Below are 18,053 nucleotides of genomic sequence, written 5' to 3'. Positions count from 1 at the left end.
ATAAAGCAAAAATAGTCACTTGATTAGATTCTGTAATTTTATTGCTGACATCATCTTTACTCGAAAACAAAAGATGCATGGAGCTTAACAATGTTGGGAAAAACCAAAAGAATTACTAGGAATGTAAGAAGGCAGTTTCTTGCTTTATTTATCCCAGAATAATAACAAAGTTCCCTGGTTTATCCCGAAAAAAAGTTGTTTTTTAAATTTTTTCTCAGCAAGTTGGAGATTATGCAAATTATCTCATGGATATATTTCACCAGTTTGAAAAAATTCGTTGCTTTTTGCCATGTATTCATTTATCACAAGGTTCTTTTTTGACATATATTCATGTAGAAAGAACAATGTATAATGGATTAAAGGTTCTTATATTTTAAACCAATATTTAAAAATCATGGAAGCTAGCATTTTCGCATATACAAGAATTTACATATATTTTTTATCTGGGCTTCTTCATCCAGTGAAAAATCTATGTTTAAAAATCACTGAATTAAAGAAAACAAAAACAATCTCTGATTATATGGATCCAATTCATCACTTTCCTGTTTATAGACAAAGAGCCAGATCCTGCCTAAGGAAATTGTCTTTTTCAGATTTTATGTTTCTGCACTCCTTCTGTCTTATATTTTTCATCCCCCTCTTCCAGTCATCACTTCATAACCGTAGTTAGAAAAAGCGTTTGCTCATTTTCCCTGATTTCACATTTGAACAGAATTTCTTTTAGATGGACCACAATCTCATGGAAAAACTCCATTTTCTGGTAGATTCTGTAAAGGGTAAGCAGTCTGTCCACTGCACTGTCTATTTGTCACCCCGTACAAATAGGGAATCCTATTACCTACAAAGGTATTAAGAAAGTGCTCCCAGCTGAAAGCATTTATCCAATTCCAACTGTTGTTTGGAAGGCTAAAATACTAAGAGTGGTATTGTTCCAGGAGCTACTGTTTAAAACAATGCAATGCCTGTTTAGAGTGAAAAATCAGTACTTGAAAATCTGAGTTGGTTTAAAAAATAATAACTGTGCATCCAAAAAAGAATTCCTTAAAGAAACATTTCTATGCCAGGCACATGTTTTTAATTTTAATAACATTGGCTTACCTAAATAAATATGTAGAACCTAATAATTGTTCCCTATATTTTGATATTTTGTATATTCTATTTTAGTGAGTTTGCAAAGAAGCTCATGAATAACAATGTTGAAAAAATATGCATCTGTGAGTACAAAGTTGTTGTGGTTTTTAAATACTGCAAAATGCTGTGTTGAAAAAAAATTCTGTTAAAAAGTAATTGAAAACTGCTCTGATTTTAAGAGAAATGAATGTAGCCATATCCTTATAGGATAATGCCAGATAAAAAGTAATCATGTTCCCTCTACAATTGTGTTTGTTGGCGTTTATAGAAGAATAATAATGCTTTAAGGTTATTTTCATAGTTGTTCACTTAACATGGGATTAACATCAAAATCTTCATAATTATCTGAGATCACCCATTTGAAAACAGTGTGGTAAAACATGTTAATGATTAAGACACTAGCAGTTTTAATACTAAACAGATTAACACACATGAAAGTAATATTATAATTTGTGCATTGAATAATATGCCAGGCCAATTTTTTTGGTGAAGAGAGAATTCTCATGAAATGGTACCCTTTCTTGCTACTGCTTCCTATTTCTTGAGAGATATACATGAGTGTGCATGACATATGAACTTGAAATATTATTCTGTGGCTTTGACACTGCACAATTTTATGAAACCATTATTCCTGAGGTGTGCTTTAAATAAAATTGAAAACCAAAATTTTACAATAGAAGTGCAATCCAGAAGAATGAAGCTACAATCCAGGTGGGATTATAAACCAAAAAATAATGTAAAGCTTAAAAGAGATTGCTAATTGACTAGAACACCTATGAATTTATTTTATGACCACCAGCAAACAAATGTAAGTCCATCCACACCTTATGCATTTTTAAATAATGAAGAAGTATATTTTAATATGTATCCCCAGAGTCTCATAAATATTTCTCTGCCTCAACTTTCCCACCTCCTTCAGAAGTCAACACAAGAGGAAAATGGGTAGTCATTTATAAGGTAATATGAAATCATAAAATAATGACCCAAGTCATGTCCACCTTTCTTGCATCATCGTGAAAATAGCATTCACATCCCAGATTTAATTATTCCAAAATCCTTGCTGCTTTTGCCAATGCGGGTTGTGTGCAATCTTAGAAACTAAACTGAATGTAACAAATGCAGGTGCCTTCCCCCAGAAGGTGAAGAATGTGTGTTAAAAGACAGTATCTGTATAACCTCAGCTGTGCCTGGGGGGGGGGGGGGGGCAGGGCGTGGGGATTTAAATCACGTTGTTTCCACTTATGCAGAGAAAATCCATAAAAAGAGATTTATTATCATATTTTCTTTTTGAAATGTATTTGTTTTTGACTTTAAAAGTGCTCCGCAGTACAGAGCAGAGTAAATATTACAATTTTGTTAAACAGCAGCCGAGATTTAATTGTCTGTGAAATACAAGGCTTAGGACCTGATCTGAGTTAACTACTATTCCGCTGATACAAACTAGGCTGGCCTTCGCGGTGACCGAACGCACTCAGCGGCCGACGTACACAGAAGAGTCATCCCGCAAGAAGGCAGGGAGGGCAGGGGGCCCTGCACACGCCTGCAGGAGCCCGTCCAAAGGGCTTGGAGCTTTAGTCTTCCTGCGGCTGATTTAAAGCGACTTTGTACAAAAAGTCAAACAAGAAGCAGCACCTATGGAAAACAACAAATCATGCCAGCAGTTTAACAGCGAGAAAGAAGGGGAAACCAGTACCCGCTAACAAATACCGAAGAAAAATGTAATGGAGATAGAAGTGGGGGGAAAGGGAAGGGAGGAGAAAAGGAGCTGGATAAGGACACAACATCGTTGTCGGCATGTGCACTGCACATTTTATTATTACTGGACATATCTCAGTGGCTCGGCCGGGAACCTGAGAAATCCCTCTCCTTTTACCATTGCTCGCGCCCTTTGCACGCGGGTTTAGGAAGGGCTCCGCCGCCCGCCTCTCCCTCGCGTCACCTCCTCCAGCGCCACCCCTCTTCCTCCCTCCAGTGGCTCTGCGGGTCGCTTCCTCCACCCGCCGAGGGTGCAGAGGAGAAAGCGGGCGGCTGCAGATTTGCCCCGGTGGCACCGCAGCCGCAAGCCAACCCGTAATTGCAAAGCAAACAAGGCTGAAATATTGGATTGGTCTCAATCGTGACAAGATCTACGCTTTTGCCGCCAATTTGTTTGTGCTGCTCTATTTAAAGGCACTTGATTGAGGAAATGTTGAAAATAGCGGTGAGGGTTTCCCTAATGAGACCTCTGGAGGGAAGCGGCGGCCTTCGCCCGCTGCCGAGGACTCGGGATTGGGGGCGGAGGAGTGTGGGGGGCGGGAAAGGGCGCGGTTAACCCCTTCCTGCCCGCCTCGGGCGAAAAGCCGTCGGAGACCAGCCGGGGATGCTGGGGGCCCATCCCGCCCCGGAGCGGTGACTTCCCCGAGCCTGAGCTGCGGGAAACCGGCCTCCTTGGTGGCGGGCACCGAGAGGGGGGAATGGGGATCAAAAGAATAACTTAACGAGGGTGGAGGGGGCGGCCCAGCAGCCAACGTAGTGGCCGGAGGCCCCGGCTCTGGCCGCGCCCCTTGCCTCCCAACGTTCGTGGGCAGCCGCCGCAGGCCCACATCTCACTCTCCCACGCCCAAGGTCCTGCGAGGCCTGAGGTCCTTGCGATCCCCGCGGAGCCGCGGTTGCGCTTGGCTCAGGGCACTGAGGCAAGTGGTGCCCTCCGCCGCCACCCGGCCCATCGCCGTCGGGCTGGGTCTTCAGGAGGCTGTAAGGGAGGGGAAGAAACCGAAGAGGCAGGAAGAGAAAATACATATTTATTGAGCGCAGGCTGCGTGTCAGGCGTCTTGCTCTCGCGTGCATCTTGATCTCATTTAATCTCCCCTACACACCTCGAGGTCGGTGTCATTAACCCATTGTTCAGATGAAGAAACTAAGGCTTAGGGAGATGGATGATCTTGTCCGAGATCAGGCAGCCAGTATTTGGGTGCCCGAGAGTCCCGCCTGCCCAGCTCTGACTCCGGAGCTCAGGTTGTCGAGAGAGGCCACCTGGGGAGGCCAGGCCCGGGCTGAGTTTTCCACTCTCTGAGCCAAGGCCGGTTGACAGAGACCCATTGCCAGCGGGATCCATCCCGAGGAGGCGTTTCCTGGTTCTCCCGAGGGCTTGGAGATGAAGGTCGGTTCCCTAATGAGCCGTCCACCTCCTCTACAAGCTCTAGTCGCTTTCAAAATAAAACCAATCCAGTTGCAATTGGGGTATGCGGAATTCACCCGTTTTCTCTAAGCCACCCTTTTACACAAACTGTTTAATCCCCCACTGGGTATGTTGATTGGGGGCTCAAGGAACCCAGAGTCACCAGAGGTTAAAGGTATGTTCCCAATGGTCTATCAGAGAGAGCGGTCTATCGGAGAGAATATGAGGGGGTGTGCCAAAAAGGGGACTTGATTTGGGGAAGCAGAGAGAAGGAAAGCAATACCTGGAAAGGCTTCCTGGAGGAGGCGGCATTTAAACTGGGCCTAGAAGAAACAAAGAAGTGTGGATTCTTTAAAAAGAGAGAGATGGATTGTTTGCCAGCTATGCTGGCAAATCAAGGCATGCCAGACAGACGGTTGGGGACAATCTGGGAGTCACACTTTCACCACCTGCTGCCATCTCCCGGCTGCCCCTCTAACTTGGAGAACTGTGAGTTGATCAAGCCCTGAGCCAAAGTTCCAATCTTTGGATTGGAAACCCAGGGCTTGGGATGACACCAGCAGCTAGACCTTGACCCCTCCGGAGCCCTGGACTTGGGCCAAAAGAGATTGTCAAAGACAGTGCAGGAAAATGGCACTGGGGATGCTCTTAACAGAGTTCTGAATAATTCCTGAGTTTTTCTTAGAGGGATCTGGTCAGAGATGTACCTTGGCCAATCTGAAGTCTGTCTTTCTGGAGTCAGGAGCAGATGTAGGCTGGGAAAACGAAGACCCCCAGAGGGCAGGGGAGGACTGGTTTCAGTTGTACTTCCCCGAGAATGATCTGCACCTTCTGTCAGCAAAGCAAAAAAGCATCAGTCATACCGATTTAGTGAACCCTCTAAATGTGTTCTGAATGGAATTCTGCCTTTTTTTTTTTTTTTTTTTTTTTGTATGCAACCAATTCCTTCTTTTGAAGTTGGATGCTTCTCAAGCAGAATGCGATTCCATTTTTTGTTCCTAGAGGTTTTGGCCTGTATTAACTTAAGTGGGCACTCATACAAGTACTAAAAAGAAAGCCATTCTTTCCTGGAAAATAGAACAAAGTAGCGCCTCTCCTATCATGGTGCAGATATATAATCTGTAACAACAAATTAGCCTCCTAGTGCTGCGCATTTCCAGCAAGCATCCTGCCTTCTCTGTTTATATTATAACTTCTCTGCCTGCAATTATTTTTATTTTAATTTTCTGTCACTTTAACAGAAACCAGAGCCTTTTCTTCTAATGTTTTGTACACAACATGTTCATTTTGATAAGATGTTCTTTCCTATCCTCTTTTAGCTTGCCTTTCCTTGTTTAGAGTTCTGTATCAGGAGTTTCTAATATTTCTCCCTCTTTTTTTTTAAAGAACTTGTCCCTGTCTTGCTTTATTTGTTTGTGTGAAATTTAGTTTGAAAGGAGATCAGAGAGAGCAGGACGGGTTTGTAATAAGAGAATGACCGAATGACCCAAAGGCTGATTATCTATCATTAACTGGAGACTCGGTGTACCCAAATTACCAGGGGGGACCTCAGTCTGCCGGATCCTTACCCAGCCAGAAAGGCAAGGGTGGAATGCACACACTGAAACAGGCTCCTGGCATTGCAAATGAAGCCATTCTGCTCATGCATTTTCTTAAGGAGGTTTCCTCCAAAACTCAACTCGGGTTCAGTGGACAAATTTATTAGATTCTGACATGCTGTACACAGGTAAAACTCTTACTGAAAGACTAACTTTAACATTTCTGTAACTAACATTTTTGTGTTGTTTCGTTAGAAGCAAAATTGCAGTTAATTGTCTAAGCTCCAGAGAATATTGAGAAATCAAACCAAGCTGCTTTTGATCTGCTCAGGCTGCTAAACCTAAGCCTTGTAAAAATCGAGGTTTGCCATTAATATTGACAATAAAAGGGTTTCTTTTTGTTAACCTGAAACCTAACCATCCTGTCTCAAGTCCCTTGTCTAGAAGCAAAGGCCCTAGAATAAAGTAGAAAAGGTTTGGAAGAAACTGCCAGGGCTTAAAAAAGAAAAAGAAAATCTACACGAATTTGCAAAGGAGGCTTCAGAACAGGACTTCCTAGGAATGTGAGCAACCCGGCAGTTAGAACTGGGAATTCACCCGGGCCTCAAGTCACAAACAAAACCTTCAGTCACTTGAATAGCTTGTCCAAAGTTTCACATTTTAAGTTGCCATTTGCTTTTGTATTTTATTCTGGACCCCAGACTGTATTACAGACTAGTCAAAGTTAACTACTACTTATTTTTCCATGGACCCTGTATGCAAAATTACAATTATTTCCTCACCTGAATTCTAAATGCTTTCTTTCTGGCTTGGAAGAAAATGTTGCCAGTGTGTATGTAATTTGCTTGAAACAAAGTAGTTAAAGAAATCCTGTGGATGTATTTTTTCATGCCACTTTTGCTCTAAGCTCTATCTATATTTTATTAGAAAGTAGCAATGATCAGATCTACCTTACTTCTAAGGACCAGTATAACAACCACCTCCCATGTACATATCCTGCTGCCTCTAGGGTGGCCCTTTCACTACATTATCTTTTGTTCCCTTTAGTCTGAATAAGTGTTTTAGCTTTACAGACTGGCTTGGATACCTGGCAAAGTATCTAGTCCTCCCTTATCAATGAAAACCCTCCAGAGCAGCGGCACATCTTCCAGCTAATATGAAGATCCACTTATTGATTATTTGAAGAAAATGCAAATTCCCACTGCTTGTAGTACTGGATATTAAGATTTTTCTTACACAGTGTACATCTTAAACTTGCACAATGTGATGTCAATTATATCTCAATTTTTTAAAAATATATTTTTCTTAAAGGACTAAAAGATAAACCAGTATCTGATTCTTCACCAGTTTCAGGTTCAGTGACATCAGAAACCTCAGAAATCCAAGCATTGCTCAAAGGCAAATTAGAAGGGAGGGAGGGAGGGAGAGAGGGAAAGAAGTAAGGGCAAGGAGAGAAAGGCTAAATGGGGTGGGGAGGGAGACATCAAGCAAGTCCCAATTTTCTCCCCAGACTTAAATGTTTCCTAATCAAAACTGGACTGAAAAAAAAAAAAAAAACTGGACTGACGGAGTCACAAGCAATCAGCCCCTCCCCGCCCCCATCTCCACAGATCTGCTCTGGATGGGAAAGAGGAGGGAAGAGGGATCACTCACCAAATACCCCACCCCTACCCCAAAATGCAAACGGAAAATGCTCAGAACAAATAAAACCTCGGAAGAGCCAAAGACAACTTTTCCTGTCCTTCATTTTTGAAACAGACATAAGAGTTCAATCAAACTGGAGTCTGCTTTGTAGAAGTGTGTGTACTTTGAGCACCATCACATTTCTGGAAACACTGTCACTTGTCTTGTCTGTAGACAACTGTTTCCCAAAAGGCAAACCAGAAAGGGAGGGATTACAGAACCCGAGTTGAAAGGAGATACTCGCCACCACTCAATGTGCCTTGTTCTTATGTCCTAAAGGTTCTGGGACCAAGTGGCTAGCATATAAAATGATGCAATCCCACCACAGACCAGACAAAATGCAAAGCCATCAAGGCGTCCTAAGAAGCACCATCCTTGGAACAGGTGGGGCTGCGGTTACATCTTCAGGAACACATTGCTTTTTCTGCCACTTTCTGGGTTTGATGTTCTTTCAGGAGTTCTTAGCAAACATTCTGGGGTTCACCTTATGTAAGAACATTATAGATATGTAAGGGAATGCTCAGTCACTTCTACTATGTTGCTTAGGAAAATAAGGTAAAACGAGACTTGAAAAACGATGAAGGGAATTGAGCCATAATTCCCGTAAACATAAAATGTGTGTTTATGGCCCTCCGGCCTGGTTCTTTTCAGGTCCAGTTTATTTTGAGTTCTCATGAGCAAAACACGAGATACAAACTGCCCTTGCCTTTGTAATAATAAATACCTCAAAAAGATCTGTATTTTCCCTAAAAACAGACTGAAGTTTTTAAAAAAAATATTTAGTTTAAACCAGATTGATTTTAAAAGGAATATCTCACAAGACCAAAATGTTTGTAAGGGAGTGCTTAGCCTCTCCCATGCTCTTTTGAGTGTTTTCCAGGGTAAGGAATGGGAGTGAAGGGAAAGAGCCAAGAGACATGGGTGCAAAATAAATTGTTGAACCCAGTTCGGTCTGTTTAGTTGGAGGCAGAGGTCATGTGCTGTACAGTGGGTATATTACCATCAACTACAGTGAAGACCGGACATAGAACCACAGCATTTCTCCAGTGCGGGGCTGCCCACCTGGGTAAGATTGGTTGCCCATGGCTTCGGAAAAGGAGAAGCAAGTTAGTATACCCTCACCAGGATTCCTCCTTCGGGTACCCAGGGTGGCCTACAGCCTGCAGCATCTCAGATGTTTGGGCCCTTGAAGTACTCAGAACACGTGCCCTTAAGGGGGCAGCGCACCGGAGTCCATGCTAGCACAGTCCCTGGGCTACATCAAAGCTGGTAAATTCATGCCCGCATTTCCCTTCCATCACTATCCACCCCACCCCACCCCCCCAGAAGGTACAAGCCGTCTAAACTGGGGGCAAACCGGAGATGGCATCTGCCTCACAGCCTTCCAAAACAGAGACTAGCCCAGCATCTCACTGGACCTGCAGCAAAATGTACAGAAGGGGACACTGACAGAAAAAAGGGGACTCCTTTAGTTGTGCATTCAGAGTGGCACTCAGCCAGTCTGGTCTCTGCAAGTCAAGAACTACAGCTAAGGACACTAGAGTTCATCCATTTGTCCCCTGCCTCTAAGCTACCTTTCTAAGGCTGTAGTCTCGGGGCTTGGCTTTCTGAGCTACATGAAGCCCTAGACCTTGCAGAGCCTTAATTAACTGATAATGACACTGTCAGTGAGGACTGATGTTCAGATTAGCATCTTTTATGAGTTTTTTTTCTGTCCCGTGTTCTCCATCTCTTTTATCACTTGCCATGATATCTGGAACCATGAAGAGATTTGCCCATTTTTGGTTTCAATTAAAAGAGCATGAGAGAGGCTGAAAGTGGCAAATACTGATGGCTTTGACACTGAGGCCACTCGCCTCTGGTGGACACAGCATCCCAATCCCCAACTCAGCCTTCTGCCTGGCCTCTTCTTCCTTTCAATTCTCAAAACTCCCTCTGGGTCTGAAAGCAGCCTACCAACTACTTCCCCTGGATTGTTATCTGTTCCCAGCCGGGGTGCAACCATTTTAACTTTGTCTACCTGCTTCCAAGGCCTAGATGTGTTCTTATAAACAAACTTTTTTTTTTAAGTATCAAATGTCAGAGGATTGAACTACCAGTATTTACACATTCAAGGTTTGCCTCCCTGGTGAAAATGTAAACAGAGCCCCACCACACTACCTATATTCTTTCCTTGAAGAGCGAGGGCTTTAAAACGTCCCACTCCTGCTAAAATCGCAGATCCATCCAAGTTGGGGGTTGAAAGCTCTAGGTCGCTATTTTGTTCCATGCCCAAGTGGCACTTTACCAACAAATCCGATTTCAGCTTCTCCTCACACCCTGTTCTCTGCCTTAAGATGCTATGCTGGGGACATCCAAGGAAAATGACCCCTTGCCCAGGGGACAGAATGGGCCCTGAATGTACTCCCTCATTGGATCTGTGAGCCTATGCCCCTCTCTGAGTTCTTTCCCCTCTCCTATTGCCCAGCCACCGCAAACCTAAAAAATATTTCTCAGTGCTACTGCCCAGGGCTGTAGTGGCCAGTGGAGCCGGCCCTGAATCCCCTGCAGCAGAGGCCCTGAGAGCCCCCACCACCCCTCCCTCCGTTTGCACTGACCTTGCCTTCCGACCCCAACCACATAGCCCGCAGAAAGCGCCCATTGGGTTGAGAAAAAAAAAGACTGTCCTCACCAAGTCCTTGGGGTGGGGCTCCCTTTGAGGCCTGGGGCCTGACTCTGCCTGCTTCCAAAGGACAATACCCAAGGTGGAGGCAAGGGTCTCCTCTGGGTGACCCTAGCCAGGCCCAGAGACGAGTCCCAGGCCGCCACCGTCCCGCGCTGTCTCCTGTACACTCCGCCCTGGGCTTCCTCTAATTTACAGCCCCTGGGGTCCTGGCTGACACCCTTTTCCACACCAAACTCCATCAGACCGAATCCTCATCTACACCTCAGTCTCCCTTCGCGACTCCCAACCAAGCCCCCGGGAGATTCCAGCTCCCCGCCACTGTCCATCCCCTGCCCCAGCCTCTCTTCCCGCTTTCTCAAAATGCTCACGCCACGCGGACGCTGTGGCCGCAGGCCCGGTGACTTACAAAGAGAGATCCATTTTCCGTTATAATGCGTTCAAGATCACTAAGGCCAGCAGTCTAAACATCCACGAGCCGTCCTCCCGGTCTGCCTCTTAAACTGCTGTTTAATGGTTCCCCTCCGATAACTAAACCTGCTTTCCACAGATGCCCGCTTTTATGGGAGAGGCAGGAATGCAGAGATATATTTATATGTTTGTTCATAAAAACTGGAAAATAAGCTCTGAACACGCTGTAAAAAATATTCAGTTACTTACCAAACAGGCTAGTTAAACCAGGGGAACACCGATACCGGCCACACCACAAATTCGAGGAATCGAGGTGCCTGCGCTTTGAAATCGCCCAAGGTCGTCTCCGGGGCTGGTGTCCCTGAAGAATATGGAAATAAAAGTATTTACAATCGGCTTGACCGTTCGTCCGGGGGTCTCAACCACGATCTTCAAAAGCAGCCACGATAACAGGAGCCACTTGAGACAGCCCCCGCCAGGGTAACGTGCCGGGTAAGTAAAGAGACATCGAGAGGGGCATATCCAGCTTGTGCCCGGGTCAAAGTGGCCGCCTTACCCCCGCCGCGCCCGCTGGCCGCCTCGGCGAGGAGACAAGACCGGCTCCCAGCCGCCCCTTTGCCGGGGGAGGGGGGGGTTGGGGGCCGCCGCCCGCTGCCTTGGCTCTCGCCCCCCACTCCCTCACCCGCACAAAAATGGCACGAGGCTGCCTGCTTATTTTCTTGCCTCGGTTACCTACAAAAACACTTCGAAAAGAGATATCTGCGTCCCCTCCACCTTTTTTTTTTTTTTAACCAGAAAAGAAAACAGAGTGATACTATACCTGGTTTGAGATTCTTCAAGATTTGAGACTGGGGGGGGGGAATAATTTAATAGTAAAGCATCTGCTAAACACTTGCATCAACCTCTGGCTGATAAAAAAAAGTTTTTTTTAACCCTGCCCCCCCCCGTTTTAATTATCTCATGGTTATGAAGGGGCAGCCAATCCTGGAAGAGGACTTCGACAATTAGCGACGAGAACATCAAAAAGTTTTATTGCGGAGAGCGAGAGGCACCGCCCCTGCCGCCCCGGGATTGGCGTGAGGAGCCTCTGACGACATATATTAACCCGAGCAGCCCTAAAGATGTAGCTGTACATGGAGATCTTGCTGGGAAAATCCGCTTCCTCCCCTCACGGCGTCCAGCCCAGGAGAACTACCGCCGCCGCCGCCGCCGCCGCCGCCGCCACCACCCGGGAGCTCCCTCGACCACCGCGTAGACCGCTCCGAGAACCCGAGCCGCCGCCTTCGCGCTCCGAGGCGCCTGCAGGGCCCCAGATCCTTCCCCTGAAAGGAGAGGATCTGAGAAAATGGATGCACTGAGACCTCTCTGAAAACCCTCCGAGGGAGCCCGAGAGGAGTGAGGACACGTTATTCGCTGCTAAAATCACAGTCAAGAACCAAAACAACAACAACCAAAAATTTCATTAAAACAATAAGCGCCCAAGAACCCAGATCGGGCTGGTGGGGGAGGGGAAGGGGCGGGAAGGGGAGGGTCGCATGGAGGTAGCTTCACAGTGAGCAGTCGACCCCGCCGCCTCCCTGCAGAGCCGAGCCGGCTCTTCCAACCGTGGCTCGGACTCGTCCTGGGACTCCGAGTTAGCTTCGGTGTCAGGATCGCGGCCGCGGTGGAGCCCGGCGCCTCCGCAAAGCAGCCCCGCGGGAGCCCCGGCACCTTTGCATGAGCACGAGAGGATTCTGCCTGCCCGCAGCTGCCCGGGAAGCAGGAGCCGGCGCGCGGGCCGGGGAGCAAGGCGGGAGCCGCCGGCGGCGGCGGCGGCGGCGGCCAGGGGCGCACGGTGCCGGGACCAGCTCGCCGCGCCTTATGGGGAGCCGGCGGCCGCAGGGCTGCTGAGGCGGGCCGGGCGGGCCAGGCGGGGGACCGGGGCCCGGGCTGCAGCAGCCCCCTCTGCGGCTGCCGGGCCGGCCCGGGCGCCCGAGGGCTGGGGGGTGGGGGGTGGGGGAGGCCGCCCAGCGCCGAAGCAGGAGCCCCGGCCGAGGGCGCGGCGGGGCTACGCGCACGCTGGGGCGCGTGGAGGGGCGCGGAGGGCGATATGAGTCTGGTGGGGGGCTTCCCCCACCACCCGGTGGTGCACCATGAGGGCTATCCGTTCGCCGCCGCCGCCGCCGCCGCCGCTGCTGCTGCCGCCAGCCGCTGCAGCCACGAGGAGAACCCCTATTTCCATGGCTGGCTCATCGGCCACCCCGAGATGTCGCCCCCCGACTATAGCATGGCCCTGTCCTATAGCCCCGAGTACGCCAGCGGCGCCGCCGGCCTGGACCACTCCCATTACGGGGGGGTGCCGCCGGGCGCCGGGCCCCCGGGCCTAGGGGGGCCGCGCCCGGTGAAGCGCCGGGGCACCGCTAACCGCAAGGAGCGGCGTAGGACTCAGAGCATCAACAGCGCCTTCGCCGAACTGCGCGAGTGTATCCCCAACGTGCCCGCGGACACCAAACTCTCCAAGATCAAGACGCTGCGCCTGGCCACCAGCTACATCGCCTACCTCATGGACCTGCTGGCCAAGGACGACCAGAATGGCGAGGCGGAGGCCTTCAAGGCGGAGATCAAGAAGACAGATGTGAAAGAAGAGAAGAGGAAGAAGGAGCTGGTCAGTACCAGAGGGCAGGGGGCAGAGCGGGTGTGGGGTTCGGGGGACCGGTGCTACCGGACTCTCTCCAACTGGGCTGAGCAATGACATCCCTAGTTTTTTGGCTGCATCCGAAGCCATGGTTGTTTAAACCAGGTTATGGAGAGAATGGTTTCCCCAAGAAGCTGAGGAGATTGGGGGGGAGGTGTCAGCAGCAGAAGGAGGAGGAGGAGGTTAAGAGAGATGCTTCCCGCTGGTGATCTTCCCTCCGGGTTATGGCTGTTCCCACCGGCACTTCGGGCGTTCTTTTCGGACTCAGGGTCTCCATTGATCTTCCATTTGCACTGTCGCAATCATTCTGTCTCTTAGAGCCTTCATTTGGCCTCCAGTCCTATCTTGCTTTCAGGTATTTCTAAAATAAATCGCCCAGAAGCGCTAGATAGCAATTATTTAACTATTGATCCCTATCCCCCTCTGGAGAACCAGGCCACCACTGATTTTAAGAGAGTTTTGTGGTTATTATTACAATTCTCAGAAGACACAAAGGTAAACATAAAATAAGTACTTTTAACTTCAAAATGCACCTCCAGTTTCTCTTTGGCTATGAGGTTAAACTTCCCAGATTAGTGTACTTCATGGGTATTTCTTGTTTTATTTGCGTGAGCATTTTAAGACAAACAGTAAATACTAATATGGTCATTGTTATTGTTGTTAACAGTAACATGGAACTATAACTGAAAATTAGTTTTCTTAAGTTCCTACCAAGTGCCAATAGGTTGGTGGTGGTCGGAGCAGGACTGTTGCCATGAAGGGCCTGGAAAATAATCCCATTTGTCTCATTTTTCTTCTTTGGGGCCTGTGGTGCTTTAGTCTGTGCATAATCGAGTGACCTCCCGAATAACTAGGGATTTCAGAGGCCTCGGAGGAGAGGCACTGCCGTGTTGGGGTCCCGAGAGCCCCTTGCCCACCAGCCCAAGCCAGGGCACAGGGAACTTATCCCCATCTTCCCTAGAGTGCAAACCTGAAAACAGGGAAACCAGATTTAGCGCCGACCCCCGCTGGCGCCCCTACATCAGGAGTCAGAGAAAAGGCCCCCGGCTCCTCCGTAAAGGACTTGGAAACGGCTGGTTGTTTATAAATTTGCCTATCCGGTAGTGGAGCGTTGCAGGGGCATGGAGGCCTGGGCAGTAGCTAGGGCTGCGCCAATCTTTTTAGCTTTTCTACAGAGGCGAAGACTTGAAACCCTCTCATCCCTTGCTCGTTCTCTCACTGTCTCTTGCCCTCCCCCCGTGAAAAGTGCGGGGGTAGCGTGGAACCAGGTCTCCTTTCTGAATTTCTCTTTCCACTTTTCTCCCCTTCACCTGTCCTCTGCCCAGAACGAAATCTTGAAAAGCACAGTGAGCAGCAACGACAAGAAAACCAAAGGCCGGACGGGCTGGCCGCAGCACGTCTGGGCCCTGGAGCTCAAGCAGTGAGGAGGAGGAGGAGGAGGAGAGCGCGAGTGAGCCAGGGCCCAGGAGCCGGAAGCCGACCCAGGACTCCGGGCAAGCTCTCCACGCTCTGCTCTGAGGACTTCTTGCAGTTGGAATCATCCGGTTTATTTATGTGCAATTTGCCTCCCCTCTCTTTGCCCCCCCTTTGAGGCATCCGCTCCCCACCTCCCCCCTCCAAAAAAAAAAGTGGATATTTGAAGAAAAGCATTCCATATTTTAATATGAAGAGGACACTCCTGCGTGGTAAGGGATCCCGGCGTCTCGTAGATTCTCTGTGTGTGAATGTTCCCTCATGGCTGTGTAGGCACCAGCGTGGCCCCCTCCCCACTTACCCAACCCCTTCCAGATAAAGACAGCAGACAATTGTGTGTATGTAAAGTGTATCTTTAATACCTGGCCTTTGGATATAAATATTCCTGGGGATTATAAAGTTTTATTTCAAAGCAGAAAACGGGGCCGCTAACATTTCCGTTGGGGTCGGTATCTAGTGCTGTCTTATCATCTGTGGTCATTCCCTATTCGAAGATGTTTCCAACAGCTACTTGTTTTGTGCACTTCCGTCCTCTAAAACTAAGTGGAATTTAATTAATATTGAAGGTGTAAACGTTGTAAGTATTCAATAAACCACTGTGTGTTTTTTTTACAACCCCCCCAATCTTTTAATGGTTGATACCTCAAAAGAGTTTTGAAAACAAAACTGTTATACTTGTTTTCATAATATTTAAAATATTCAGAAGTAAACTAAATTATCATGATTGCCTCTAACTTTATTTGAAAGAATCAGTAGTTCCGATCAATCCTCACCGTGAGCTCCAGCCCTCGCAGGGAGGTGTCCTTGGTGAAAATCCTGCTAAAGGACCTGGGCTCTATCAGAGACCTGTCTCCTTCCCGCTGCCCTCCCTATCCCACCCCCGGAGTAGGCCGAGTGGTCAGTATTAGTAGGAGCTGGGGCCAGAGAAAGGCCTTGGCAGTTTGCTGGAAAGGTGGAAAGGTGTTCCTGTTTTCCCGAAATCAACCAGATGCCATTCTGTGGGGGACTGGTTTTTGTTTGGGGAGCGTGTTTTAGGTGGAGGAGATTGGAGGAGGATCCCAGGAGTTACTGCAGCGGCAGGAAATAGTCCATAGTTTTTAATTCAAAATGTAGGGTTTTCATCCGAGAAAAGAAAAAAGAGGAAAAGAGGAGTTTTTTGCTTGTAGTCTCCATCAGGGTGAGTCTCATCTAAGTGGGCCTTGGGGCGGGGGGAGAGCTTTTGGGGGAAAAAAGTCCATGATTAGGTAACAAGGAATTTTACGTCAAGTAAGAAATCGCGAACACGACCGAAGGTTTAAAGGGGGGTGGGGGGGGCTAGATTTACAAGGAGCTACAGGGAACTCAATATTAACTGTGCGGTGTCTGAAGTCTTCCCGGCCCCAGGCCAGCCGAACAAGCGGCTCCCTCCCCTGGCTACCAGCCGCCGGGGACGTCACCCCGTCTGAGGTTTGGTCTTCTGGAGTCCCAGCACATCCCGAAAGGAAGTCCCTAAGGCCTCCTTTGCCCGTAGTCTTGGCTAGAGCAGGGATTCTGGCTCTAGGAACCAGAGAAACTGAAGTGCCATAAAGGACTCGGCAGGCCGGGGAGGGGGGGGAGAGTGGGAGTGGGGGGTGGGGGAAGAAAGGTGAAACGTATTAAAAAGCGGTTTGTTTCATGAAACGCCACGTATATAAATCTGGTGTTAGGGAGGCTTGCCAGAGGGTTTCCATCTTGGAACCCATCCTCAGGGTGATGTTCGCACCTCGGCTCCAGGCACAGACCCTCCCCTGATATCCCAGGGGTTCCCACGGCTCACGGGTGCCCACTCTGAGCCTGCCGCCTGCAACGGGCAAATTCGCAAGCGCTGGGGGAGAGACGAGCGAGTGGCTCTGCGGGTTTCTTCTGCGGGCAGCTGACAACGCGAGGGCGAGGGGTTAGAACAACTCGGCCAAAGCGATCTGAACTTTCTCCCCTCGGGTCAGGCGGCGCTGGGCCGACGTGGTGGGCGCGGGCTGTGTTTACAGACACTTGCCTTTGTTTATAGCACTGGGGGGGCGTAGGGAGGCGCGCCCTGATTTTCTATTACTCTCGGGATTCCTGTCGGTTTGACCGAGTGGCTCTCTCCCTTTCCTGCCTCCAACGGCCTTTTGCGTCTTGACTTTAATCTGATCGGGAGAAAGACTTCATATCCCAGGGGTAGAAGAAAAGAGTTTATTGAAATAGTGGAGAGAGTGGTGGTGGAGGTGGTGAGGTTTTTAAACCAGGAACTGAAGAGGAGTTATCTTCATCATGCATGTGGGCCTTGGGTAGCTGGTCTTCTTTACCATCTGGGCCTTAGTGCACTTTGGCTGGTCTAACCTTTTCTCTGGTTTGTTAAACACCAGCAGAGGAGATCCAGAAGAGCCTGGCAGCAGCATCACTATGGGGCAACTTGCTGCTACACATGCTTTAAAACCCGCGCTGCAGAAATTCGTCCTCTTTGTCTGGCCCGGGCCAGGCGCTGCCCGCCTTCTCTCCTGCCTGCCGAGCCGCTTCCTCTGGCCCAGCAGCACCAGCCCCGACACCTCAACCATCTCGACATTCCAACCTGTGTGAAATCCCAACTGGCCAGACATCCAGCAGACCCGACACCCCAAGGGGCCGGGCCCCTAACTGGATGCACACCCTAAGTGGCAAGACTCCCCGAGATTATCTGTCTCTGCAGTCACCGGGGACATCCCAACCTTCCCAGCCACCCAACATCCCTGCCCCACCTTGTCAAGTCCCGGGAAGTGAGTGGTGTGCTGGGCCGGCATTTCTTCTGAGCTTCCATGCTTTTCTCTTCTACACATTTATTTCTCTTTTAACTCCCTTTCTTCTGTGCTTAAAAAAAAAAAGAAAGAAAGTTTCCAACCTCTTGCCTTGCGGGACGGCTAAAAGGCCTCTGTTTTAATTGCTCGGATAATGTGGTTGCTGCCATTTTGTTAAAAGCAATCACTCCTGCAGCGAAATCACAAGCTCTCTAGACAGGCCGGAGCCGACAAAAATGCAGGATTTGACGTTAAAAGCTAAATGGGAAGCTGGGGCGGCGGAAGGTAAATTGATGGTAGATCTGGCTGTCAGGGCCCGGCCCCAGACCGCCGCGCAGGCCGAGCGCCTGATAACCCTGGAGCACCGGCGGGGAGAGGGCTCGGCCGGCGTGTGTGTGTGTGTGTGTGTGTGTGTGTGTGTGTGTGTGTGTGTGTGTGTGTGTGTGTGTGTGTGTGTGTGTGTGTGTGTGTGTGTGTGTGTGTGTGTGTGTGTGTGTGTGTGTGTGTGTGTGTGTGTGTGTGTGTGTGTGTGTGTGTGTGTGTGTTCGTTCCTACA

At 48.7% G+C, this 18,053-nt stretch overlaps 2 protein-coding genes across 2 annotated transcripts; one reads left to right on the top strand and one right to left on the bottom strand.

The window, feature by feature from the left end:
* Positions 1–3,894: 3,894 nt before the first annotated feature.
* Positions 3,895–11,717, bottom strand: LOC113925434. The gene is made up of 6 exons (XM_027600077.1): positions 11,675–11,717; positions 11,139–11,314; positions 10,832–10,943; positions 4,996–5,119; positions 4,572–4,611; positions 3,895–4,316 (listed from the first exon to the last, which is right to left on the bottom strand). The coding sequence occupies exons 1-6, from the start codon at positions 11,715–11,717 to the stop codon at positions 4,122–4,124; spliced, it is 690 nt and encodes a 229-aa protein (XP_027455878.1). The 3' UTR covers positions 3,895–4,121.
* Positions 11,718–12,594: 877 nt separating this feature from the next.
* On the top strand, positions 12,595–15,447 carry HAND2 (heart and neural crest derivatives expressed 2). Its single transcript, XM_027599504.1, has 2 exons — positions 12,595–13,226; positions 14,582–15,447. Exons 1-2 carry the CDS (start codon positions 12,672–12,674, stop codon positions 14,678–14,680), a joined length of 654 nt encoding a protein of 217 aa, XP_027455305.1. The 5' UTR covers positions 12,595–12,671; the 3' UTR covers positions 14,681–15,447.
* The last annotated feature ends 2,606 nt before the right edge of the window (positions 15,448–18,053 follow it).

Source organism: Zalophus californianus, chromosome 2, assembly GCF_009762305.2.
Source record: "Zalophus californianus isolate mZalCal1 chromosome 2, mZalCal1.pri.v2, whole genome shotgun sequence".
NCBI lineage: Eukaryota > Metazoa > Chordata > Mammalia > Carnivora > Otariidae > Zalophus > Zalophus californianus.
This window is presented reverse-complemented; position numbering and strand designations above follow the sequence as displayed.

Coding starts and splice junctions, on each gene's coding strand:
- LOC113925434 (XM_027600077.1), bottom strand. CDS start 11,717: ATGTACAGCTACATCTTTAGGGCTGCTCGGGTTAATATATGTC. Junction 11,315..11,674: donor TGCTCGGGTTAATATATGTC/GTCAGAGGCTCC, acceptor GTGTTTTTGTAG/GTAACCGAGGCAAGAAAATA. Junction 5,120..10,831: donor TGGTTTAACTAGCCTGTTTG/GTAAGTAACTGA, acceptor CTTTGCTGACAG/AAGGTGCAGATCATTCTCGG.
- HAND2 (XM_027599504.1), top strand. CDS start 12,672: ATGAGTCTGGTGGGGGGCTTCCCCCACCACCCGGTGGTGCACCATGAG. Junction 13,227..14,581: donor AGAAGAGGAAGAAGGAGCTG/GTCAGTACCAGA, acceptor TCCTCTGCCCAG/AACGAAATCTTGAAAAGCAC.